The 26,533-nt window shown below is 35.0% G+C and overlaps 1 protein-coding gene across 1 annotated transcript in view; it reads right to left on the bottom strand.

The window, feature by feature from the left end:
* Positions 1-26,533, bottom strand: part of ATR (ATR serine/threonine kinase) — a 111,253-nt gene that overhangs the window by 9,044 nt on the left and 75,676 nt on the right. Inside the window, exons 29-41 of the mRNA XM_005675482.2 lie at positions 25,943-26,107; positions 24,532-24,623; positions 19,445-19,536; positions 19,046-19,223; positions 17,512-17,691; positions 16,915-17,074; positions 14,833-15,012; positions 10,387-10,529; positions 8,814-8,911; positions 8,121-8,353; positions 7,026-7,160; positions 5,324-5,524; positions 1,923-2,066 (exon numbers count right to left, since the gene is read on the bottom strand). Coding sequence (XP_005675539.1) covers positions 1,923-2,066; positions 5,324-5,524; positions 7,026-7,160; positions 8,121-8,353; positions 8,814-8,911; positions 10,387-10,529; positions 14,833-15,012; positions 16,915-17,074; positions 17,512-17,691; positions 19,046-19,223; positions 19,445-19,536; positions 24,532-24,623; positions 25,943-26,107 — 2,001 coding nt within the window. The remainder of the gene's footprint in view (positions 1-1,922; positions 2,067-5,323; positions 5,525-7,025; positions 7,161-8,120; positions 8,354-8,813; positions 8,912-10,386; positions 10,530-14,832; positions 15,013-16,914; positions 17,075-17,511; positions 17,692-19,045; positions 19,224-19,444; positions 19,537-24,531; positions 24,624-25,942; positions 26,108-26,533) is intronic.

Here is a 26,533-nt window from a genome sequence, read left to right as displayed (position 1 = left end):
TGCTTAATCCTAAAATATAATAGGTAAGGATAAACAGTATGTTATTTAATTCTGGAGCTGTATGAAATGAACAAACTATGCACAGATCTATAATTGTAACCTGTCAAATTCAAAAGCACAAGCAACTGATCAAAAATACATTTTAAGTGTTAGGAATAAATAGGCTACACAAATGTCAGCAAAATAGTATGGCATGAGAATCACATAGCAAGATCAGTAATATGACCTTCTAGACCAACATAATGAGACTAGTTTTTCACCATCAGGCTATTTGACCATGTTAATGTGAGGGAATGGTAATGAAACAACTTAATTGGTAACAAAGCTGATTAAGATAAATTTGTAAATGAAATGCAGGCCACTTGATACTCCCAACTAGAAAAACACTCAAGGAGCTTTGGAACAAACATATTGATAGTTTAATATCAGTAAATTAAGTTACCAAGTTACCAAACAACATTTTAAATAAAGAATATTCCTTCCCTTCATAATACCTTTGAAATTGGTTTTTAATATGGAATTAGTTTTTAAACTACCTTTGGTTAAACTGAGCACAAATTCTCCTTAAAAAAATACAAAACAAAACTCATCTGCTGCTATATGTTTTCTGTGTTAAAGGTCCATAACTTTTCCTGCTAATAAAAGAGGTACCAGTAAAATGTAGGAAGGGGATAGAGAGGAAGAACAAAGAGCATATTAAAAAAAAGTAAGGTTTTCACAGTATGGTTTAATTTTTTAACAATATAAAAATAGATGCACTTATAAAAACCTTGCTAGAGAATAATTCAAAACACCTAAAGACCATACATTTATAATAACCTTTTAATGAGAATCTTCATACCATCTCTGAGACAGAAATCAAGCACTTACCAATAGCACTAAAAAAAAACCCCACTAATGATCACCTTTAAAAAGAGTGCTGGTAAAAATAGAACGAACATTTTTTTCTAACACTGAAACATAAAACACAAATCTGATAGAAAAAGTACATTATAGATAATTTAAACATTACATAGAAAATATTTTCCTTTGTTAATATGTCTTTTACTTCTTTTTCTCAATATAACAAAAGTATCTTACTTTTAGAAAATTAAGTGAAACCAGAAAATTCTATTTCAGGACACATATCCAAAAGACTGATGTCAGGGACTCAAATAGATATCTATACACCTATGTTCATGGCAGCATTATTCACAACAGTCAAAAGGTAGAAGCAACCCATGTGTCCACTGATGGTGAATGGATTAAATAAAATGTGGATTACACATTCAATTCTATATTATCCAACCTTATAAAAGAAAGAAATTCTGACATGCTATATATAACATGGATGAACTTGACGACCTAATGCTAAGTGAAAAAGCCAGTAATATGGGCTTCCCTGGTGGCTCAGATGATAAAGAATCCGCCTGCAATGCAGGAGACCTGGGTTCGATCCCTGGGTTGGGAGGATCTCTTAAAGGAGGGCATGGCAACCCACTCTAGTATTCTTGCCTGGAGAATCCCCATGGACAGAGGTGCCTGGTGGGCTACAGTCCACAGGTCACAAAGAGTTGGACACAACTGATTGGCTGAGCAAAAAGGACAAATACTATTTGACTCCACTTACATGAGATATCTAGAATAGTTAAATTCATAGAGACATAAAAGAGAATGGTCAGTTTGAGAAGATGAAAAAAGTTCTGGAGAAGGGATGACTACACAACAATGTGAATGTACTTAATACCACTAAATTGAACTGAACACTTAAAAATGGGTAAGATGGTAAATTTTATGTAAGTATATTTTATCCTGATAAAATAAATTAAGTGAACATGAAAAAGGCAGTATAGTTCATTTCTTCTTCAAGAGGGATCTACTTGCCCATATCTCATTAATAGTAATTATAGCAATTCTAAAATAAAAGCAAACTGTATCCAAACCTTGTTAATCAAGGAATTGAATTCCATTAGTCTACAATCCTTTCTCAAGTCATCTTTTGGCTTACACATCATAATGTAGAACTTTCCATCAGATCCTTTTAAAGAGATCTTCTTTGGTTTCTGAAGAGAAGCAAGAATTTCTACCTAAAAGATGATGAGTTATATATAAATTAAGGTCAAAATTTTTGTTTAAATTTCTATGTGTACTATATTGTGTTATCTCACATAATTAAAGGAAAATATAATAACCTGTATTATATAGAAAGTTGACTATTTTATTAATTTATCTATGATCTATGAAAAGAATGGTTGCCCATAAGTAGAGACACATTTTCACCCATTAGACATGGCTATTGAAGTAAAAGGATTACTTTGTCAGCAATGTAAGTTTATAGTATCCAAATTTAGGCAGCCTCTTAAAGCATCCACAATGTTTAAACGATTTTTGAAACATTTTCCTTAGGACTTTTCTGTAGAACCTAAGACTATTTTTAAATGCCTTTAATGGTAACAAATCAGAAAGAAATGGTAAGAAATCAGATTGATTACACTCTTTGCAGCCAAAGATGGAGAAACTCTATAAAGTCAGCAAGAACAAGAGTGGGAGCTGACTGTGGCTCAGATCGTGAACTCATTGCCAAATTTAGACTTAAATTGAAGAAAGTTGGGAAAACCACTAGACCATTCAGGTATGACCTAAATCAAATTCCTTACAACTATACAGTGGAAGTGACAAATAGATTCAAAGAATTAGATCTGATAGAGTGCCTGAAGAACTATGGATGGAGGTTCGTGACACTGTACAAGAGGCAGGGATCAAGACCATGCCCAAGAAAAAGAAATGCAAAAAGGCAAATTGGTTGTCTGAGGAGGCCTTACAAACAGCTATGAAAAGAAGAGAGACGAAAGGCAAAGGGGCAAAGGAGAGATATACCCAATTGAATGCAGAGTTCCAAAGAATAGCAAGGAGAGATAAGAAAGCTTTCCTCAGTGATCCGTGCAAAGAAATAGAGGAAAACAATAGAATGGGAAAGACTAGAGATCTCTTCAAGAAAATTAGAGATACGAAGGGAACTTTTCATGCAGAGATGGGCACAATAAAGGACAGAAATGGTATGGACCTAACAGAAGAAGATATTAAGAAAAGGTGGCAAGAATACAGAGAAGAAGTGTACAAAAAAGATCTTCATGACCCAGATGATCACGATGGTGTGATCACTCACCTAAAGCCAGACATCCTGAAATGGAAAGTCAAGCAGGCCTTAGCTTTGCACTAAGAACAAAGCTAGTGGAGGTGATGGAATTTGAGTTGAGCTATTCCAAATCCTAAAAGATAATGCTGTGAAAGTGTTGCACTCAATATGCCAGCAAATTTGGAAAACTCAGCAGTGGCCACAGGACTGGAAAAGGTCAGTTTTCATTCCAATCCCAAAGAAAGGCAATGCCAGAGAATGCTCAAACTACTGCACAATTGTACTCATCTCACTAGCAAAGTAATGCTCAAAATTCTCCAAGCCAGGCTTCAACAGTATGTGAACCATGAACTTCCAGGGGTGCAAGCTGGATTTAGAAAAGGCAAGGAATCAGAGATTCAATTGCCAACATCTGTTCAATCATCGGAAAAGCAAGAGTTCCAGAAAAACATCTATTTCTGCTTTACTGACTATGCCAAAGCCTTTGATGTGTGGATCACAACAAACTGTGGGAAATTCTGAAAGAGATGGGAATACCACAGCACCTGACCTGCCTCCTGAGAAATCTGTATGCAGGTCAAGAAGCCACAGTTAGAACCAGACATGGAACAACAGACTGGTTCCAAATCAGGAAAGGAGTACAGCAAGGCTGTCACCCTGCTTATTTGACTTATATGGAGAGTACATCATGAGAAAGGCTGGACTGGATGAAGCACAAACTGGAATCAGGATTGCTGGGAGAAATATCAATAACTTCAGATATGCAGATGACAATACCCTTATGGCAGAAAGTGAAAACTAAGGAGCCTCTTGATGAAAGTGAAAGAGGAGAGTGAAAAAGTTGGCTTAAAGCTCAACATTCAGAAAACTAAGATAATGGCAGCCGGTCCCAAATCACTTCATAGCAAATAGATGGGCAAAGAGTAGAAACAGTGTCAGACTTTATTTTGGGGGGCTCCAAAATCACTGCAGATGGTGACTGCAGCCATGAAATTAAGAGGCTTGCTCCTTGGAATAAAAGCTATGACCAACCTAAACAGCATATTAAAAAGCAGAGACATTACTTTACCAACTAAGGTCCTTCTAGTCAAGACTATGGTTCTTCTAGTAGTCATGTATGGATGTGAGAGTTGGACTGTGAAGAAAGCTGAGCGCCGAAGAATTGATGCTTTTAAACTGTGGTGTTGGCAAAGACATTTGAGAGTCACTTGGACTGCAAGGAGATCCAACCAGTCCATCCTAAAGGAAATCAGTCCTAAATATTTGTTGGAAGGACTGATGCTGAAGCTGAAACTCCAAGACTTTGGCCACCTGATGCGAAGAACTGACTCATCTGAAGAGACCCTGATGCTGGTAAAGATTGAAGACTAGAGGAGAAGGGGACAACAGAGGATGAGATGGTTGGACGGCATCATCAACTCAAGGGACATGAACGTGAGTAAACTCTGGGAGTCGGCAATAGACAGGGAGGCCTGGCATGCTGCAGTCCATGGGGTCGCAAAAAGTCTGACACGACTGAGTGACTGAACTGATACTGATACTGAATGGTAAGAAATGTTTATCAATAGAAAGTAAGTTGATTTTTGACAAAAGAACTCCTTCAAAATCAGATCCAATTAAAGATGGGATTTAATAAGCTGAATAATATTCTTAAGAACAAAGCATGACTATAAGTAACAAGAATGATTTCATTATGTGGCTTAGTAGCTGGCTCTGAAGCTAACAGTTAAAACATTTTGAGCCACAGAAGTACTAGAATAAATCTAGAGTTTTCAAAAGTATTTATTTAGAAGTGCTCTGGTACTATTTCTCTAAGATAGCAACAACAACAATGAATCAAGCTCTTCCTAGCCGAATTTCACTTCTTTCCAAAACACAAATAACAAACAAAATTGTATTTTGTTCTCTTTCTCTCCCCATTTTTATGACAAAGAATTTGGAAAAAGAAAATTATGGAAAAAATAAAGATTTTAGTCATACTAAGAGAAAATGAATATCTGAAAAGTCAAAATACCAGATTGAATATGGGATTTTTATCACTTAATTTTGTCCCATTAGTATAATAGAGTATTAATTTTCTGTATTTATAATCATTTTTTTCTTCACAAACACAAAAAAATTCACTTAGTCTCTGAGAAAAACACTCTTAAACTTAATTTGAAATTTTTAACAATCTTAAAAACATAGCAACATAAAAATGCAGTTTACCGTATCATCAAAGCCTGCAATATAGGCCCAATGCCCAGGAAACGGCTCATGGTTAGCATGGGCACCCGGGATTGATGGAAGAGTAGGTATCATTACTGACTGTAAAGGAATGAGAATTTCACTAAACGTTGCTTCTTCTACCAGCCTTTTAAGCATTTTGAAATGAGTCCTCATGCTCAGTGTGGAACTACTTCCATCCACCTGGGGGGGAAAAAAAGTAGTACATTTTAATTTCTCTGTTTACCTCCAATTACAGAATGCTTCATTTTACCCAAAGAAAAATTTCACTTCTATAATATCTTAATTTCAATGGCTCAGCAGCCTGTAGTTTTCTAATTTTTTAAAAAATACATCATCTCATTTAAACCTCTTTGTACTCTTTTACCTCATCAATAATAATAGTACCTACATTACAAGATATTAAATGACAAGATAATAGTGGCCTATAATTTGTTAGCACACATTATAAATTTCAAAGGGGTCCTTACATCAAACTTTCTTTTGTACCAAATTTCATTTGGTAGGAAAAAGATACCTGAATTCCTCACTTAGTGCAAAAATTAACATGTTGCACTGCAGAAATAGTTATGTATCTGATTATGGGATACCCTGTCAGATTACCCCTAGTGATGATACTTAATAAAAAGTATATGTATTGTATTACCTTTAAAAATCTGAAAAATCCTGAATTTCTAATGTAGCTAGCCATAAAGATTTTACATAAAGAACTAGAAGTTTGTACATATAAAGAATTTTTAAAAGTGCCAGTATTTTATAAATGCTGGCCATTATCATAACATTATCTTTCACAATGTCAAGTGCATCAGAGGTCACATAGGATTAATGCAGATAGCCAAAACAGATTACTCTTTCAAGATGTTTATTGATGGGAAGGTGAGACATAGGGTATTCTATATTTTCCCACCTGTAAATAGGTGATAGAGTGAATGTCTGTAAAGTGAAGTTTAGCTATTTATCTTATAGTCTGTCCCTCCTTATAAACACCTTTATCCTCACTTTTACCTTTCCTACACATTCTTTAGGTATTTTCCCCTCCAATGCCTTAGGAAGAACAGCAGTTCATTCCTATAAGTATATCCATATTCCAGTCATACACCTACTAAAAATGTAGCTATTACACTAGATGACAACCATCTATGTGGTTTTCTATGTGACTCTGAGTACCTCAGGGCAGAAGAACATGTCTTATTCATCTTTGTTTCCCTTAGCACAGTGCCTGTCCCCTGGAAGATTATGAAATGTGTACCAAGAGAATGAAACTCAAAACTTTCCTCTTGCATGTGTAGGTTAATGTATATGAATTTTGAAAGTTCGAAGATATGACGAAAACAATCATAGAGAGAACTCTATTTTATATACTTATATTTCATATCTGCCACTTAAAAAAATTTCCAATAAATACAGATAATTCACTCTCAGAAGAATTTATATTAAGAACTTTTAGAAATTTAGAGAATATTTGAGAGAGGGTATAAGTTAGAAATTAAAAAAAACAGCTTCATTAAGGTAAACTGCACATATTTAAAGTACATGATTTGATAACTTTTGATATATATGTATACTAAGATGTGAGAATTTAAATTTAACTAATCAAATTAAAATAAAACCCACTAAAATCATATGGAAATTTGGTATAAAATTACCCAACTTGATTTATAGGTAGTAAGATTTATGATAGTACCGATTTGTTGCACAATTCTAGAAGTTTATCTGTTAGGCGAGTTGCATCTCCAACAAACTTTTCTAAGGATTTTTTCATTTGAATAGCTTTATTTAGGATTTCCTTGCATCTGTTTACACGCATGGGATAAGAAGACTGTCATAAAAAAAAAGTTCAATTGTTAAAAGATTTATAAGAGATAACAAAATTTTTTTTTAAGATAACAAAACTTTGGTTGACAAAAATCAGCTTAAACAATATGCATGATGAAACTTTACAGTGATACAAATGTCCTGGAAATCAATTTGGCAATACTATCAACAGCCAAAGAAATGCTATCCTGTGACCTGATGAATCCTCTTCTTAGGATCTACCTTGAAGAAATAATTAGAAATGAGAATAAATACAGATGTGTCCAGATGTTTTATAACAGCAAAGAAAGTCAACAACCTTAATAATCCATAAGAATTGAACATAGATGGGTAACCATAATAGAAAATTTAAAAAATTGTTTCTTCAAAGGAATATTTAATAACATGGGAACATGATTATGGTAATAATCTTAAGTGAGAAATATGAAATTATATACCTATATAATCCAAATTTAGTGCTAAAATATGAAGAGATAATAAAAATACAAAAATACATCAAAATATTAACGATATAAACAGTGAATTTTAATTCTTTTTTAATATCTGTATATATTCTAAATCTCCTAATATACTTACTAATTAAATATATTCACCAACTTGTACGTTATTAATATAATGCATTAAAAACTTTCTAGTATTAATAGCGCAGGCACTTTTAATTTAAAAAAACTTGAACAAAAAACTGGTTACCGTTTTACACAAAGCACTAACAGTTTACTATACTTCCATAAAGAAAATGCATGATAAATCCTTTGATCTTAAACACACTATTTACTTAATTTGATATATATTTCTGAATTTTGTAATGAGAAATAGTGCTACAATTTCTTTTTAAAAATACTTAAAATGTATTTTCTTGCTACAAATCTAATATAAGAGAGATACCCTGGGACATGTATCAGCATTAAATAATCAATGCCACATAAAATGGAAAAAGACAATGGCTTTGTGTTTAATATATTACCTTTGACACAGCTGTCATCATCCACATTGCTTGCTGAGGATAGGCCAGAAATACTTTGGCTATAATTTCCATCAAGACAACAAAAACTTCATCATGAGAATGACAAATTCGGGAGATCAACTGTGAAAAGGCAGTCAAAAACTGATACGGAGCTAACTGATTTGTGTGCTCTGTGATAACTTTGTTTATTTTAACTAAATCATTTCTCATTTGTACACGATCAGAGCGGCCAGCTGGAAAAAGAAAAAAACAAAGTTAAAAATACCAGCAAAAAAAAACAACACCCCAGAACAATTTTGCTTTAAAAACAGGTTTATGATATATGTTATTCCCAAGTCCAAAGCTACATCACTTGCCAATTTGTGAAAAGATAATTTTTCTATCCCTGTAGGAAAAAATATTTAAATCCACTGAAAAACTCAAGGCCCATTAATTTTCACTAGAAGCAGAGAGAACAAGCAACAATCCATAGTAATTTTTAAGGTAAACTATTTGGCTTAAACTAGTACTTTTCAATATGTATTAGGTTGACAAAGGAACGAGCAAATATTCACTTGCAGGCTTTGCAATTGCAACAACTTTTAAAAGTCTCTGTTTAGTCTTTCTCCTTTTTTTTAACACTTGATTTCTTGCTCATGTGTAAATTATAATTCTTCTCAGTCCTTTAAAATTTTTTATCAAAAAAAATCATACCTTTTTCCCATTCGTATGCCTTAGCACCAAAATCAAGCCATAATGATAACATTCGTGGCATTGATTGATATATGAACTGATTTCCATACTGTAAAGATCTGCAAATACAAAAGATATTAACATAGTATTAATTTTTATATCATATGAATTAAAATTTAAAGACTCTACCACTTAGAGGAATATATAACATTCTGACTATAATTTTGTACTATAATTATAGTATCAGTATTTTTCCTCTCTTTCCATTTGACTCATCTCTTCCCATTTTTTCCTTTATAACTTCCTCACTAAGTTCTACATTACACGGACCAAAAATAACTCAGGTTTTGACTGAGTCAAAGTCCTGTCAATACTTCTTTCAAATCGTCCTTAGGATTTGTGCCTTTATTTGTATTCCGTGGCCATAAGTGGAGGTTAGGCCTAATCACTCCATTTCTGGGAGTTCCCTGGTAGGCTTAGTGGTTAGGATTCCAGGCTTTCACGGCTGTGGCCCTTGTTTAATCCCTGGTTGGGGAACTAAGATCCCACAAGCCATGCAGTAGGACCAAAAAACAAACAGCAACAACAAAAAAAACCCTGAATTTCATTTTGGGAAGAAAGGCTTTGCCAAATCTTACAATCGTAACACTGACAATGAATAAACAAATACTGCTTTAATTCCTAAAAATACTGAATTGAGTAACTTTTATAGATTTATTGATCTGAATTAAGTTACTTTTCAAGGTAAAGCAATGGTACATGAGTATGATAAGAAGAATGAGTAGAATGTTACTATTACTTCTCAGGAATTAACAATTTGTAACAATATACACTGTAGGCATGAGATAATATATTATATGACTATAATACACTAACATATGAAATTAAGTTACATTATACCTGTTATCTAGTTTTAGAGATAAGCTCTTTCTACAAGTCTAATGTCAGAACCAGGCTTCCCAAGTGGCACTAGTGGTAAAGAACCTGCCTGCCGATTCAGGAGACTAATAAGAGATGTGGGTTCTATTCCTGGGTCGGCAAGATCCCCTGGAGGAGGGCATGTCAACCCACTCCAGTATTCTAGCGGAGAATCCCATGGACAGGGGAGCCTGGCAGGCTGCAGTCCATAGGGTTGCAAAGAGTCAAACATGACTCACATGACTTAGCACGTAAAATGTAAGAAGCACTTTTATATATACTACTTCTTAGCAGAATGGTCTAGAAGGAAAGATTTCACTGGCAATTAAATAAAACCATTAAATACATTAGATTTAGGGTATTCTAAAATTCTAGGGAAGGGGACTCAGAGGATGAGGGCCCAGAGTGGGAAGGACGCAATTTTCATTGTATGTTCTTGGTACTATTGAACTTACAAACACATAAGTATATTACTTACTCCATTAAAGTAGTTATTATTTAAAGGGAAGGGAAAAACTGTATAAAGAAAAAAACTTACATCTCATCTAAAGTGATAGTCTGAACCAGTGGTAAAGCAGAAAACATTCTACTTATGCAAAGATCTGTGATAACAGTTTAGTATCCACAGAACCATCCTGATCTGTTTAATCAGCAGACATGCAGTTCTTACTCTCACCTTCCGAAGTGAAGAAGTATATATCGAATGAGATCACCCTGCTTTTCCATTTTGTTATCTGTGACCATGGGCATCAATTTGTCATAATACTTGGCAAGGTAGAAATGTCCATCCTCCCACTCTGGCAGAAACAAGGTTACATCCTGTAGAAGAGAACACAGAATACTCACTTAAGAAAATCCCCCATTATGCTGGTAAGTAAAGCATGAATAGACAATTAGGGATCAAAAGTATGAGAACCACATCTAGTCAGGGTGAAGTCAAAGGCAGACTGACATGTAAGTAAGAGCTACTTTCTTACAAAGCTGTTCTCAGGATGGCTGATGTTCTGATGGGTTGCCCGCTGACCAGCATGTCATGATAATTAGCTATGTAGGGGGAAAAAAACTCCACTTCACTGCCACTACATATAATACATCAAAATAATTTTCAGATGGATTAAAGTATTTCATATATGTGTGTGTATGTTTATTTTTATCATTTAGAAAAAAAAAACCCTCAGAGAAAGAAGTAATATCAAATCTCTGAAGAGGACAGGACTTTAAAAGCAAACAGATATGGTTAAAAAAACCACATATCTTATTTTTCTCTAAGATCTCTCATAAGTTATTGCTTCCCTCTTCTCAACTACTTCATAACCAGGCTTCTAAAAAGAATTCTCCATCTCACATTCATTCCTCAAACTGTGGCTTTTCGCCTTCAGTTGATACCACTCCACTAAATCTGTTTAGCAACTTAAACAGGTACTTTCCGATTCTGACCTCATGTGAGCTCTCTTCGGTAGCCTGCTGTTGTCTCCTTTGAATCCCCTTCTTCCTTTTGCTTTTGTGAGGCCACAACCTTCCAAGTTTTCTCCTACCTTTCTGGCTACTCCTTCTGAGTTGCCTTTGTCATTTCCTCTCCCTTTCCTTTATATTTGTATATTTGTGTGGTTTATTAATTTTTCAATGATATTATTTAAAATGTGATAAAAAATACATAGAATAGCTGAGTAAAAAATTATAAAGCTCTGCTTTTAATTCAAGAACATGGTTTAGGCCAGGAACCTTTACATGAGATCTTAAGTTTTCTCTGAATTTAATCCTAAAAGCTTCTAGATGCAAACCTGCTTGTGGACAGAGGAGAGGCAGGACTAGGTGTATGGAGCAGAGATGCTGGATTCATGTGACTAAAACTGGCCACAGGGACGAGGAACCCAGTGTGCTTTTACCATCTCGTCATGAAAAGTGTGAAAGTGTTAGTCACTCAGTCGTGTCCGACCCCTTGTGACACCATGGACTGTAGCCAGCCAGGCTCCTCTGTCTAAGGAATTTTCCAGGAAAGAATACTGGAGGGGGTTGCCATTCCCTTCTCCAGGGAAGGGATCTTCCCGAACCAGGGATGAAACCCAGGTCTCCCAAAATGCACAACTGAGTACCTGAACCACAACAACAATTGCTATAAATACAGTATTCCATTAAAGGAATATGTTATAATTTGTTTATCCATTCTATAAATGACATTTTTACTTCCAGCTTAAAATCTACAAATAATGTTGGTACAAACATTTTTGTTTTTTGTATGTGTTATATGGAGACATGTTGAGCATTGGGAAAGTGGCTGTCATAGTATTATCAGCTTTAGGAGAAAACATCAAAGTGTTTTCCAAAATGACTGTGACAATTTATACTTCCAGCAGCACTGTATGAGCATCTAAATGCTCCATAGTCCTTCTAACACTTTAAAATATCAGTCTTTTAAATTTTAACCATTCTTGTAGGTATATAGTGTTAGGTCATAATACTTTTAAAACTGAACTACAGTTGTATGGATGTGAGAGTTGGACTGTGAAGAAGGCTGAGCGCAGAAGAATTGATGCTTTTGAACTGTGGTGTTGGAGAAGATTCTTGAGAGTCCCTGGGACTGCAAGGAGATCCAACCAGTCCATTCTGAAGGAGATCAGCCCTGGAATTTCTTTGGAAGGAATGATGCTAAGGCTGAAACTCTAGTACTTTGGCCACCTCATGCGAAGAGTTGACTCATTGGAAAAGACTCTGATGCTGGGAGGGATTGGGGGCAGGAAGAGAAGGGGATGACAGAGGATGAGATGGCTGGATGCCATCACTGACTCGATGGACGTGAGTCTGAGTGAACTCTGGGAGTTGGTGATGGACAGGGAGGCCTGGCGTGCTGCGATTCATGGGGTTGCAAAGAGTTGGACACGACTGAGCGACTGAACTGAACTGAACAGTTGATTTACATATTTTATTAGTTTCATCATAATACTTTTAAAATTTACATCTATTCTTATCTACTCAGTGAACATTTTTTTTTTTTTTGGCGGGGTCATTTGTATATTTACTTCCGTGAAGTTTTCTATTCAATATTAAAATTGAGCTATCTGTATTTTTATTGGCTTTTAAGAGTTCATATTATATTCTGGATATGAGTCTCTTTCACTTATATATTGGAAAATATCTTGTAATCTACAGCTTGTCTTTACATTCTTTAAAAAATATTTATATTAGGGACCTTTCTGGTGGTTCAGGGGTAAAGAATCAGCCTGCTAAGAGATACTGGTTCGATCTCTGATTTGGGAAGATCCCACATGTCATGGAGCAACTAAGCACATGTGCCACAATTACTGAGCCTGTGCTCTAGAGCCCAAGAGCTGCAACTACTGAACCCACTTGTCATAATTACTGAAGCCCATTTGCCCTAGAGCCTGTGCTCTGGAACAAGAAAAGCCAGCGCAATGAGAAGCCTGCACTCCACAAGCAGAGTAGCCCCTGCTTCCTGTACCTAGAGAAAAGCCCACACAGCAATGAAGACCTAGCATGGCCAAAATAAATAAATAAAGGTATTCATAATTATTAATAAATATATATTATTTTAAACTGAAATACAATTGATGTACAATATTATGTTAGTTTCAGGTGTACTACACAGTGATTTGACATTTGCATACATTATGAAATGACTGCTGTAAGTCTAGTAACCATCTATCCCAATACAAAATTATTACAATATTATTGACCATATTCCTTACGCTGTGTATCTCCATGACCTAGTTATTATAACTGAAGGTTTGTACCTCTTAATCCCCTTCATCTAGTCCCCCTCCACCCACCTCCCCTCACTCTTGCGTTTACCTTCTTAATGGTACCTTTCCATGAACAGAAATTAATAATTTTATATTAGTCAAATTTATTGTTTTCTTTTATGGTTGTTGCTTTTGGTCTGTTTGAGATGTCCTGAGCTACATCTAGGTTTGAAGATACTCTCTTATATTCTATTTTGGGAAATTTATTCTTTTGCCTTTCACATTTAGATCTACAATCTCCTTGAAGTTTATTTTTATGTTATAAAGAAGACATAAAGTTTGATTTCTCCCCCATAAGATATCCAAATGACACAACACCATTTACTGAAAAGAGTATTTCTCACAATTCTCTAATGTCACCAAGAATACATTTCTGAGTTTTCTCTACTGTCCTACTGGTTGTCTAACCTTATGTGAACACAACATCACTTGGAATACTATACTTTTATAATAAGTTTTAAAATACATGCTGGTTATTCTCAGTTGTTTGCCCTTCCAAACTATACTTGTCACACTTAATTATTTTCTACCCTGCTCTGTGTCCCAAAAGACTGACACTGTTGATTTCTATCAGTGGGCCTACTTGCTTTCTGAAAATTGTTTTTCTTACAGTTCCCTCATGATTGTTCCTTCCTTAGCAGCTGTTTCCATCTGGACTTAACAAAGAGTTTTAGTTATATGTATGTATATTGCTATTTGGTCAAAGAATCTAAAACTTTTCGTCCAACTCCGTTTTCTCAGGTAGTTTAGCTCACAAGTCTAGCCATCTGTCTTATTTTATTACTCTTTATCTTTTATATTCTAAGTTTTTAGGTTTTTTTTCTGTTCCTTTTCTAACTCCTTGAAATTGATTTAGTTCATTAATTTTGAACTTTTATTTTCTTCTAACAATGTAAATAAAATTTCAAATTCTCTTTAAGAATGACTTTAGCTGAATCCAAGATTTGCTATGTCTTATTTTTATTATCATTCAGTTCAAAATATTTTTAAATTTCTATTGTAGTTTTTTTTTTTTTGACCCATGGGTTACTGCAAATTATCCCTTTTGTAACACTATCTATGTAAGGCTTACTTTCTGGTAAGGAAGGTATTTATTGTGTTCAAAAATTTTAAGGCTAGGATATGGTTAACTTTGGGGAGGAGGCTGAAAGGGTGAGTTGTGGAGTGGTAATACTCTACTTTTTGATATGAGTGGTGCTTTCATGAATATATTTATTTTGTGATAATTCCTCCAACTATATACTTACATTACATACTCACTAAAAAGTCAAAAAAGCTTCCTGGCTATTTTTCTACATGTTCTTCCATATGGAATTTAAAATAACTTTTCTATTTTCTATAAATTGCATTATATATACACTTACCTTATATTTTTTCATAACTGCATTGCTTTCAAAGTTAGCTGTTTCTTCCATAAAACGGCCCACTAGTAGCGTAGCTCGACCATGGATTAACATGTTCTTACCCTCAGGTGGGGTTTTATTTTCAGGAAAACATAACTCAACACCCTTTTGAAGAACAATTAGTGCCTGGTGAACATCACCCTGAAAGAAAAAAGGCAACAAAAGATTTTTAACTTAAGAACAAATTTTCATTTTCTGAAAAGTAAATAATATTGTTAGAATTTACAGTTCATTAGGTATCATATGTATAAATCTGTTTGTAATTTCACGTTCATCTTGCATTTTCCTTCTATGAAAGTAAAATCCTAAAAAGAAATTATTGTTTCATTTCATGTAGAACTCCTATATTCATTTATTCAATTGTTTATTTTTTTTTAACAATCAAAGAATAGGGCACTAAAGATATAAGTAGATGGTTAGAGATAACCATAAGTATGTCAAAATCTCCAGCTTAAAAATGTTCATTGTCAAGTGAGGAAATAAACTATAAAACAACAACACAATGTACCAAGCGCAATTAATAGAAGAATATACATGGGTATTATGGAAGAAAGAGAAGGGTCTGCTAAATCTACCTAAAAATATAAGAAAACAGAGTTGAGCTGTGGTTAGGCAGGATAATCAAATGAGGAAAATCTGATTTAGGTCTTAAAGAATGAACAGCAATTTTCCTGGCAAAGAATTCAGTGAAGGACTTTCTTGGTAGAAGGAATAATGATTTTAATTGGGAGAAGGCAAGGAGGCTGGTTTTAGCTGAAGACTAAAAGGTTTGTGAGATATTGACAAATGAAGCCAAAGAGGAAGTCTGGACTCAATGAGAAAGAGCCTATGTACTTTCTAGAGTTCTGACTTAACCCTAAAGCTGCAAAGAATACTTTGAAGGATTTTAATGGGGGAGCAGTACGATTCAGTGTGCACTTTAGAAAGAGGAAAGACTATAGTAATGAACACCAAGAAGAGGTGAGGCCTCAAGAAAAAAAAAACAAAAATCTGTTAATATTGTCAGAGGCTGTAAATGCTAAGGGCATGAAGGAAAATAGTAAAGATAAAGTAAGAGAAAGGATTCAAATGATATTTTTAAGATACAGTTAGTCTTCAATTAGATGTAGAAAGTGAGGGAGAGGAAGGGCCAGATTTCTGTCATAGATAAGAAGATGTGCTAGAGCTCTACTTAGAAGAATTGGGAATACAGGAGGAGAAAGAGACACTGAATTTTACATAATGAATTGTATTTTGAGCATACTGAGTTTAAGGTACTACAATATACACATGGACCATCACTAGCTCTGAAGATGACCAAATACTGACTAATGCAGGCTGAATTATTATTTTCAGTTCCCATCTAGGAAATGCTTCCTCCTCTGTCCTTTCTTAGTCACCGTAACACTTGGGGCATTTACAGATGGCACAAACTATAGTTACTAACTGTCAATTTCAGAACAAGCTATGCCTCTATTAATTCTAGACTGGTGGCAAGCATGAAGAGATGTAAGGAAGAGCCATTTAAATCTGGGGCACGTTTTTCAAGTTTAGATATTTAAAAAGTCCCCTTCCTATAACCATAGCTTTAATCTGAGGATTGCTGAGAACTTTTGTTCTGAAGCTAAGCTCTTCCTAACAAGCTAGATTAAAAGTAAATTTTCATAGCAACACTGGCAAGTCTACACAAAACTAATTATCTGCCAAGAATGTAAGTAAGGACAGGGTTATGCTCACTTAAATATTTTTAAAGTACCTACTACATGCACTCATGTAAACATATAGAAGGTAAAATCAAAGTAAAAATTGGTCATTTCTTTCGAGAAAAAAATGAAAGACAAGATGAAAACTGAAAGGACTGCATTTTCAGTCGTAGAATGAGAAAATATTTGGGACTTCAGTACAGAAGGAAGTTTCTTCCAAATGATGGTAGATAAATGATACAGAAAGGTGACAGAAAAGGAAGGTTCTGAATTTAGATTAGGGATCATCTCTGTCAGGACTTTGTAGGAAGTACCCAGTCTACAACAGAAGATATATATGATGATGTTCCTTTGCCATTACCTTGGACCAGAGCCACTTTGCTCTTTCTACATATAGTTCAGCGAGTCGTGAATCTCCAGCATTAAGGAGAGCATTATAGGCTGTCTGGTGGTGACCAGCCTTTCGAGCTACTCTGGCACTCTGTAGCCAGCATTCTCCAACCATTTCACTGTAATCTGGTCTAAAGAAATGTGACAAAACAGAGCAAAAAGAGCATTTTTAAGTATATTTTTAATAATTTAATTGTACCATCTCTTCCCAATATGGAACCCTCTCAGTATATCTTTTCAAAGGAATCAAGAAGATTAATTTGTTAAAAGACTAATTTTAATTTTTTTAGAGCTCTCCATTGTTATCAATTATAAGGCTATGAAGATTTTACTACTGACTTATACTTGTACCTCCCTCAAGTGTTTTTAATATTCAAAAAATATGATATATAGCACATAAAAGTAATTTTTAAGTTCTAGGTTCATTTTAACTATATAGTGCAGTCTTGGTAATTGACAATAGAAAAAAACAGATTCAGAGACAAATTGGGAAAGACAAATACTTCAAATAATATGAAAATATAATACTAAATACACAATAACTGACATAAAAAAAAGTGTGGAAAACCTTTTGTTGAGGCTTAATAAAGCTCTCCGGAGAGCCAGAATGGGCTCTTTTGCTCTGTAGGAATTCTGGGTCATTTCCAGTCGTGCTACCCAATTTAGTGAATCTTCTTGAATACTGTCAGCTGGAGACTGGTGAAGGAGTGGTTTGATGCTATGCTCCAACTCACACAACATGTGCAATCTGAAGACAGACAGAGCCTATATTAATATGTTGTCATATATTTAGTTACATTAATCTGACACATAAAGAATGTACTTTAACCATGAAGAATATGGAATGTGTAGTTTTCTTTTGAAGAACTTTAACTGATATATATTCTTGATATATAAACACTAACATTTATAATGTTTCAAATTGAGTATACACACCAATTTATGTTGATTTGAATATTTAGTGCTATGCTGTGATTACCAGAGTACCCTAATTAAACTGGAGAAGGGTATATATAACTAAATTAAAATGTATGAAAGCCATTTGAATGTATAAAATTCAAATGTATAAAGAAGATAATGTTGCTTAGTTGCTAAGTCGTATTCGACTCTTTGAGACCCCATGGACTGTAGCCCACTGGGCTCCTCTGTCCATGAGATTTCCCAAGCAAGAATACTGGAGTGGGTTGCCATTTTCTTCTCCAGGGAATCTTCCTGACCCAGGGATTGAACCTGCATCTCCTGCTTGGCAGGAGGATTTTTTACCAATGAGTTACCTGGGAAAACTCAACATAAATATTTGTATATATCACTGGTGCTATTGTAAGAGGACCTGGTATGGTAAATGCCAGTAAAAAATTGTGAAATGAACACAATTTTAATTGTTCTTTTTGCTAAGGCTGATGGAAACATCTGTGATACATTCATACCAGCTCCTTCCCATTTCTATGACAGTGTTCAAGCATGCAGCTGAGTAGCTACAGAACTAAATTAATCTCAGTGATCCAATCTCTGGTTTCATTAAGCTGTTATCAAAGGGGCTGATACAAAATTTAATAAATTTTTATGAACTAAAAAAAAAAGCCTGCTTATTTTTCAATTTCCTACAGTTCAGTTATAACATGTTTTATCATTTTCTTCAGGTAAATTAACAGATCTATAATGTTTTCCATCATTGCCTTCTTTGCCTCTAAAAGTTAATATTCCTTGTGAGTAATGTAATGCCTACATTTGAGGGGGGAAATTTGAGGTGGGAAATGTCAAATGCATTTCTAAATGAGAAAAAGGAAAAGGAACCAAAAGTACTGACACCAATGTGCCAGGCAGAGTAGGTGTCTAATTATTTAGGTACAAAGAAAAGAAACTATGACACTATATTAGGATAAATGTAAGATATTTTTACAATTTTTTAGCAGTCTCAGAATTGCCTTTCTAATGAAAAGGATATACATTAAAAAAAAAAAACTATAATTTGATGAAGGGTGATTGTGAAGTTAAAAAAATGTAAGAGCCATTATGTGTAGCTATGCATGACACCAAACATACTATCACTAGTCATATGACACCTACAAACCAAGAATATAAAAATGGAAACCTCAAAATACCTCACAATATATTCATATCCACGTTGATAAGAGCCTCTTTCAAAGCTTGCAGCTGAAAGCGGCACAATTTGCTCTGCTCTCACTAGTTTCAATGTGTCATAAAAAGCTGTGGTATCTCTTTTCTTAGCTGATAATAATAGCTGTCCCAGTCTGACACTCCATGTTGTAGATTTCCCATCTGAAAAACAATTGATAGATAGTCAAGGAATGCCATGATAGCTGGTACCAGAACAAGCTTTATTTCATTTGGTAAAATAGTCAACAGAAATCTGGAATAGATGCTTTCATTCCACTTTGAACTAAACAAGACAATCATAAGAAAAGCTGACAAATTAATTATGAATGTTGCTTAGCTTTATGTCATATTAAAACTGGTTATTTTTAAAAAAGTAATTGTACCTGCTGCCAAATAGTTTTCTACTAAATCCCACTGTGACAATTTCCAAGCCGCTTCCACCCTATATGTGTTTAATTCATCTGTCCATTCAGACCTATTAAAAGAAATTCATATCAATTAAACATTTATTTAAATTTAAGGTGGCATTTACAGACTTTTCATTTGTTTAGATACTCTATTTATTGTATTTTGTACTTAAGTACAAAATAATTAATTTCTGTCCACAACAATCCCAATTTTAATCTTTCCAGTCCCCCAAAATATCTTTTTCAATAATTACAATTGAAATTATATTTTACAGCAATTACAATTGAAATTTTCAATAATTACAATTGAAATTGAATTACAATTTCAATAATTCAATTATTTTCAATAATTACTTCTGATAGAGCCATTTAAAAATGTCATTTTTGACAAATTTGCCATATATTAAATCAGAATTAATGCCTGGATAATTACAAAGAACAGTTGTAAGATTAGCTGCAGGTTTAACTTTAACTAAGAGCAGGGAGGAAAAAGAGCCAACTGAACATATATGTATCATAAGTAAGTAACTCTAATAAAATTTTGAACTAAATTTAATACAAAAACATAGAAACTGGTGGTGTGGATTGAGCATTAGGGAACACAGAACACTCAATAATAAGGGCATAACCAAGTTACTAATTATGTGTCAATAGTATTAAAAAAATACAAAATTAGCTACCTCAAATACTTATCTATTCTTAAATTATTTTCAGTTACCTTAAAATTGGGGTTTGTAAAAGCAGTATGATATAGGTTACTACTTTTTTTAAGCATCCTACTTATGTGATACTAACATGGCTAGTGATATTTAGATCATGACTGTATAGAAGAAACTACACTTTCTCCATGTTTCTTCTTTATTAAATCATATTATGTGAATACCTGCTATATGTTAGACCTTAGGCCAGGTACATTTTTCCATTTAATTAGTTAATAGTACCAAAATGTACACATATCCCCATATTATAAATAAGGTAACAGATTCAGACAGGCTGGGATCAATGCCCTTAAAAGCCCTCTTTGTTCGTTCTGTAGTAAAAATACATAAAGAAAATATAACAAATGAATCAATTAATTATTTAAAAAAATAAAGTAGCAGCATAAATACTGAATATTTTCCAATTTCTGAATACCAACAAAAATGATTTAGAACAAAACTAAAAGAAATGCAACAGAAATATAACTTTCAAAAATCCAAACTTGAATAACTTCACAAGTTTATTACAACATGCTGAAGTATCAAACATTTTAGGATCTAAATCTGAGTAGAATTAGCAAGAGTTGCTCTCCAGAGAGGACTGTTGTTTTCGTTCAGTCACTAAGCCATGTTCAACTCTTTGCAACCTCATGGACTGTAGCACACTAGGCTCCTCTGTCCTTCATCATCTCCCAGAGTTTGCTCAAACTCAAGTACATTGAGTTAGAGATGCCATCCAACTATCTCGTCCTCTGTCATCCCCTTCTCCTGCCTTCAATCCTTCTCAGAATCAGGGTCTTTTCCAGTAAGTCAGCTCCTTGCATTGGGTGGCCAAAGTACTGGAGCTTCAGCTTCAGCATCAGTCCTTCCAATGAATATTCAGGACTGATTTCCTTTAGGATTGACAGGTTTGATCTCCTTGCAGTGCAAGGGACTTTCAAGTGTCTTCTCCAACACCACAATCTGAAAGCATCAATTCTTCAGCACTCAGTCTTCTTTATGGTTCAACTCTCACATTCATACATGACTACTGGAATAGCTTTGACTATATGGACATCTGTCAGCAAAAGTGATGTCTCTGCTTTTTAATATGCTGTCTAGGTTTGTCAAAGCTTTAATTCCCAGAAGCAAGTATCTTTTATTTCCATGGGTGCAGTCACCATCTGTGTGATTCTGGAGCCCAAGAAAATAAAACTGTCAACGCTTCTACTTTTTCCCCTTTTATCTGCCATGAAGTGATGGAACTAGATGCCATGACCTTAAACCAGAGGGTCACACCAAGCACTGTACCAAGAAGCACTGTACCAAATGACCATGAGGATCAGGCTGTGATGATGCTTCCATAAATGCATTAAAAAGATGACTGTGTACCGCTGTATTTAAAATGGATAACCAACCAAGGACTTAACTGTACAACACAGGGAACACAGCTCAATGTTATATGGAAGACTGGATGGGAAGGGAGTCTGGGGGAGAATGGATACAGGTATAATAAGCATGGCTGTGCTGTCTACCCGAAACTACTGTTTCACCGTTAATTGTTAATCTGCTATAACATTGTTAATCTGCTAAATTCCAATACAAAATTAAAAAAAAATAAAAGAATGTGTAGTTTAAGCACAGTCAATAATTTTGGAGAAATATTTGTTTAAACCCAAGTATTCACTCCAAGAAAAACACATCCCCTCAGTGACCACTTACACCAGTGATATAGTATCCTTTGTTGAATACTGAAGTTGCCTTTTTACAATCAATGATCAGGAGGCTCTATGTACCCCAGATCCAAAAAGAAGAGCATGCAGTGTGCATCATAAGGAAGTAAGACACATTGGCTTGAGCCATGACAAACTTTCCCAAATTCCTGCAACCCTTTTATTCATCAGGTCTCTCAAATAATCTGGAGAAACAAGTCTAAAACATTTATCCAATCTTTCCCTGCTTCTGTAAAGCTTTTTTTTTTTCCATCATTTAATAAATTCCACTACTTTGAAACCATACAACTAAGACTGAGTTTCTCTGCTCTCAGATACCGTAGAACAGTGGTCTTGAAAACCATAGCTTTGAATATATAGAACCTATATTTAGAAGTACTGCATGAACTAACTAAAGACAGTGGCCTGTGCTCTTTGGTAAAGTAAGATGAGCCCATCCCTTTTGACCAGATCTCACTGTCTGGACACTCACCTAGAGCCAGACATCCTGGAATGTGAAGTCAAGTGGGCCTTAGAAAGCATCACTATGAACAAAGCTAGTGGAGGTGATGGAATTCCAGTTGAGCTATTTCAAATCCTAAAAGATGATGCTGTGAAAGTGCTACACTCAATATGTCAGCAAATTTGGAAAACTCAGTAGTGGCCACAGGACTGGAAAAGGTCACTTTTCATTCTAGTCCCAAGGAAAGGCAATGCCAAAGGATGCTCAAACTACCACACAGTTGCACTCATCTCACACGCTAGTAAAGTAATGCTCAAAATTCTCGAAGCCAGGCTTCAGCAATACGTGAACCGTGAACTTCCTGATGTTCAAGCTGGTTTTAGAAAAGGCAGAGGAACCAGAGATCAAATTGCCAACATCCGCTGGATCATGGAAAAAGCAAGAGAGTTCCAGAAAAATATCTACTTCTGCTTTACTGACTATGCCAAAGCCTTTGACTGCGTGGACCACAATAAACTGTGGAAAATTCTTCAAGAGATGGGAATACCAGACCACCTGACCTGCCTCTTGAGAAACCTGTATGTAGGCCAGGAAGCAACAGTTAGAACCAGACATGGAACAAAAGACTAGTTCCAAATAGGAAATGGAGTACATCAAGGCTGTATATTGTCACCCTACTTATTTAATTTATATGCAGAGTACATCATGAGAAATGCTGGGCTGGATGAAGCACAAGCTGGAATCAAGATTGCTAGAAGAAATATCAATAACCTCAGATATGCAGATAACACCACCCTTATGGCAGAAAGTGAAGAAGAACTAAAGAGCCTCTTGATAAAGGTGAAGGAGGAGAGTGAAAAAGTTGGCTTAAAGCTCAACATTCAGAAAACTAAGATCATGGCAACTGGTACCATCACTTCATGGGAAATAGATGGGGAAACAATGGAAACAATGGTTGACTTTATTTTTGAGGGGCTCCAAAATCACTGCAGATGGTGATTGCAGCCATGAAATTAAAAGACGCTTACTCCTTGGAAAGAAAGTTATGACCAACCTAGACAGCATATTAAAAAGCAGAGACATTACTTTGTCAAGAAATGTCCGTGTAGACAAGGCTATGGTTTTTCCAGTAGTCATGTATGGATGTGAGAGTTGGACTATAAAGAAGGCTGAGTGCTGAAGAACTGATGCGTTTGAACTGTGGTGTTGGAGAAGACTCTTGAGAGTCCCTTGGACTGCAAGGAGATCAAACCAGTCCATCCTAAAGGAGATCAGTCCTGGGTGTTCATTGGAAGGACTGATGTTAAAGCTGAAACTCCAATACTTTGGTCATCTGTTGCAAAGAGCTGACTCATCTGAAAAGACCCTGATGCTGGGAAAGATTGAGGGCAGGAGGAGAAGGGGACAACAGAGGATGAGATGGTTGGATGGCATCACCAACTCAATGGATATGAGTGTGGGTAAAGTGCAGGAGTTGGTGATGGACAGGGAGGCCTGGCGTGCTGTGGTTCATGGGGCTGCAAAGAGTCAGCCATAACTGAGCGACTGAACTGAACTGAACTGAACCGAACACTGTCTGGAAAAGTCATTTGGGGTCTGGCAAATATTTTAAGGAAAAAGGCTTTCAGCTGGCAGAGCAAGGCAGTTTCAAGAGCAAAACCAACCTTCCTAATTATTTTTTATATTAAAAGAAACATGGATGCTTTAATCTTTGCCACATATAAGCACTTTTTTGGAGGTATCATTTGGTTTGCTATAAGAAATCTATTTTCTTTAGGAAAGAAAAGTTGTTTTCATTTTTATTAGTCTTTTAGGGGAAAACAATCCCTAGATTTTAGAGTGGTATTCTTTAATTCAGTCACGAAATTTCTCTCTCTCCAACACATAAAATAACTGGTGCTGATTATGTAGGCAGAGCTTGTACCCTTTAGAAGTATGAATATTAACTTCACCCATAGTTGGTAAAGTCAGGCAGGTTCCTGTCATAAAGCAAATTTACTTCAAAGATGATTCTCTGCACAAAAGATAAGCTGTTAAGTGCTAGACTGACTTACAAGAAGTAGGACAAAATCTTTTTTGGTGCTTATCTCCAACACCATGAAAACAAAAAAGATTTCATTACTTTAGTAAACATTACTTCAAACCAATCAGTCAATTTAAAATTTCCCATTTCAAAACAAAACAAAAAAAAATTCTTTTAAAAAGCATTACCTGTTAGCATGTACTCCATTCACCTGAGTGATTACAGTAGACAGTTGACCAAGACCTAACATGGACTTCACAACACCATGATAGTGAATGATCTGGAAATTTTAAAGTATTTAAAATAGCAATTGTTACTTCAAATACATCTTAGGAACCAAAAAGTGTTTAACTGCTTGTCCTTAAAAAATGCTATCTTCTTCACTGAGCCTACATTTCTTAGTTTAACAAGTGACTTGCTTGGCTACATGGCAGAGTCCTCTGCCGATGTTCTATACACATCTGAATTGTTTTTTTTTTTAAATTCAGACAACCTAAAAAGTATCTCAGATTGATTTTATTATTTTTCCCAGATAAGGTCTAATTTTTTGTTCAGATTAAATGTAAAAGTAAGAGTATTTCTTAATACTTCATTTAAAGACTGTCATTATTTCTCATGTAAAAATTAAACTCAAAGGTCACAATATTATTAATATAGATTTTAGGCTATAGAAACTGAAAAGTTAAATAGGATTATGAAGTATTCTTTAAAATTGAGAACAAGATTGTGAAAAATGAAGGCCCTATACACTGAACTTCTGAGAAAATGAACAGGCCAATTATGACAAAAAAGGGATACCTAAGATTAGAGAGATTCTAAGCCAAGATTGTAAACCAATGATTCTAAACCTCTTTCCTGTTCTAATATACATGAGATACATGACGTGCCCCCATTAGCAACTGTAGCTCAGTGATACTAAGGGACCATTTCAGAGATTCCCAGATGGTGATGGGGCATGTGGAATCTGAAAAACTTTCTTAGGCTATAGAATCACTATTATTATTAAAAATTGATACAAGTCTTACACTTTTAATAGTAAAGCAAAATTACCTTAATTTCAGAGTAACTGAACATACAGCTTAAAACTAAGTATGCTCCTGCTGCTAAGTCACTTCAGTCATGTCCGACTCTGTGCGACCCCATAGACGGCAGCCCACCAGGCTCCCCCGTCCCTGGGATTCTCCAGGCAAGAACACTGGAGTGGGTTGCCATTTCCTTCTCCAATGCATGAAAGTAAAAAGTGAAAGTGAAGTCGCTCAGTTGTGTCCGACTCTTCGCGACCTCATGAACTGTAGCCTACTAGGCTCCTCCGTCCATGGGATTTTCCAGGCAAGAGTACTGGAGTGGGGTGCCATATTCCACAATAAATCTCATTCATTTGGGGGATTTGTAAAGTCATAGAAATTTGGTACTAGAAAGGATCTTTGAGATCATCTAGCGTATCTCTAATTTTAATCAATCAGGAAACTCAAATTCACAGATGGTTAAATATTTTCCAGACACAGAGTGACGCTAGTAGAGACAGTATTGAAATTAAGGTTTCCAGAGATTCTAGTTCATAGTTATTTTTATTATGTTGCCTTTCATTTCTTTTCTTACCTGGTCTGGTTCTAACTGAATAGCCCTGTCATAACAAGCAGTGGCATCTCTCAGTAAGCCGATGCTTTCATGTTCAAGGATTTGTTCTTTCAGAGATGGTTCTGCCTTTCGAATTGCGCTCACTCCAGCCACTCCATCTGGTTCATGCATAGCAGCATATAATTTCTTTGTTCAATCATTAAAGAAACAGTGAAATAAGAAAAAAGACACAACTAGAAATAAAACCACCCGTTCATGTAAAAAAGCATATAAGCATTTTTTTTCTTCAAAGCAACAATAAGTATTTGTTTCAGGGTAGATTCACAGTAAAACTGCAAACTTACTTCCAGGCATTCTGTTCCACTTAAATATACCCATATTCCACTTAAATACAAATCTCCACTAGTAACTGCTAGTGACAATGACAACTGTAAAGACTCTCAAGGTCTTGAACTCTTGTAAAAATCCAATATATAATAAATTCTGTTGAGTATAGTCTATAAGTTACATACTAAAATTTTAAAATATTTTAAATAAGCATTTAATATATTGGTATTAACATACTTTCAAGAAAAACACTGATGCTTGGAAAGACTGAAGGCAAAAAGAGAA

The sequence above is a fragment of the Capra hircus genome, chromosome 1, assembly GCF_001704415.2.
Source record: "Capra hircus breed San Clemente chromosome 1, ASM170441v1, whole genome shotgun sequence".
NCBI classification, from domain to species: Eukaryota; Metazoa; Chordata; class Mammalia; order Artiodactyla; family Bovidae; genus Capra; species Capra hircus.
This window is presented reverse-complemented; position numbering and strand designations above follow the sequence as displayed.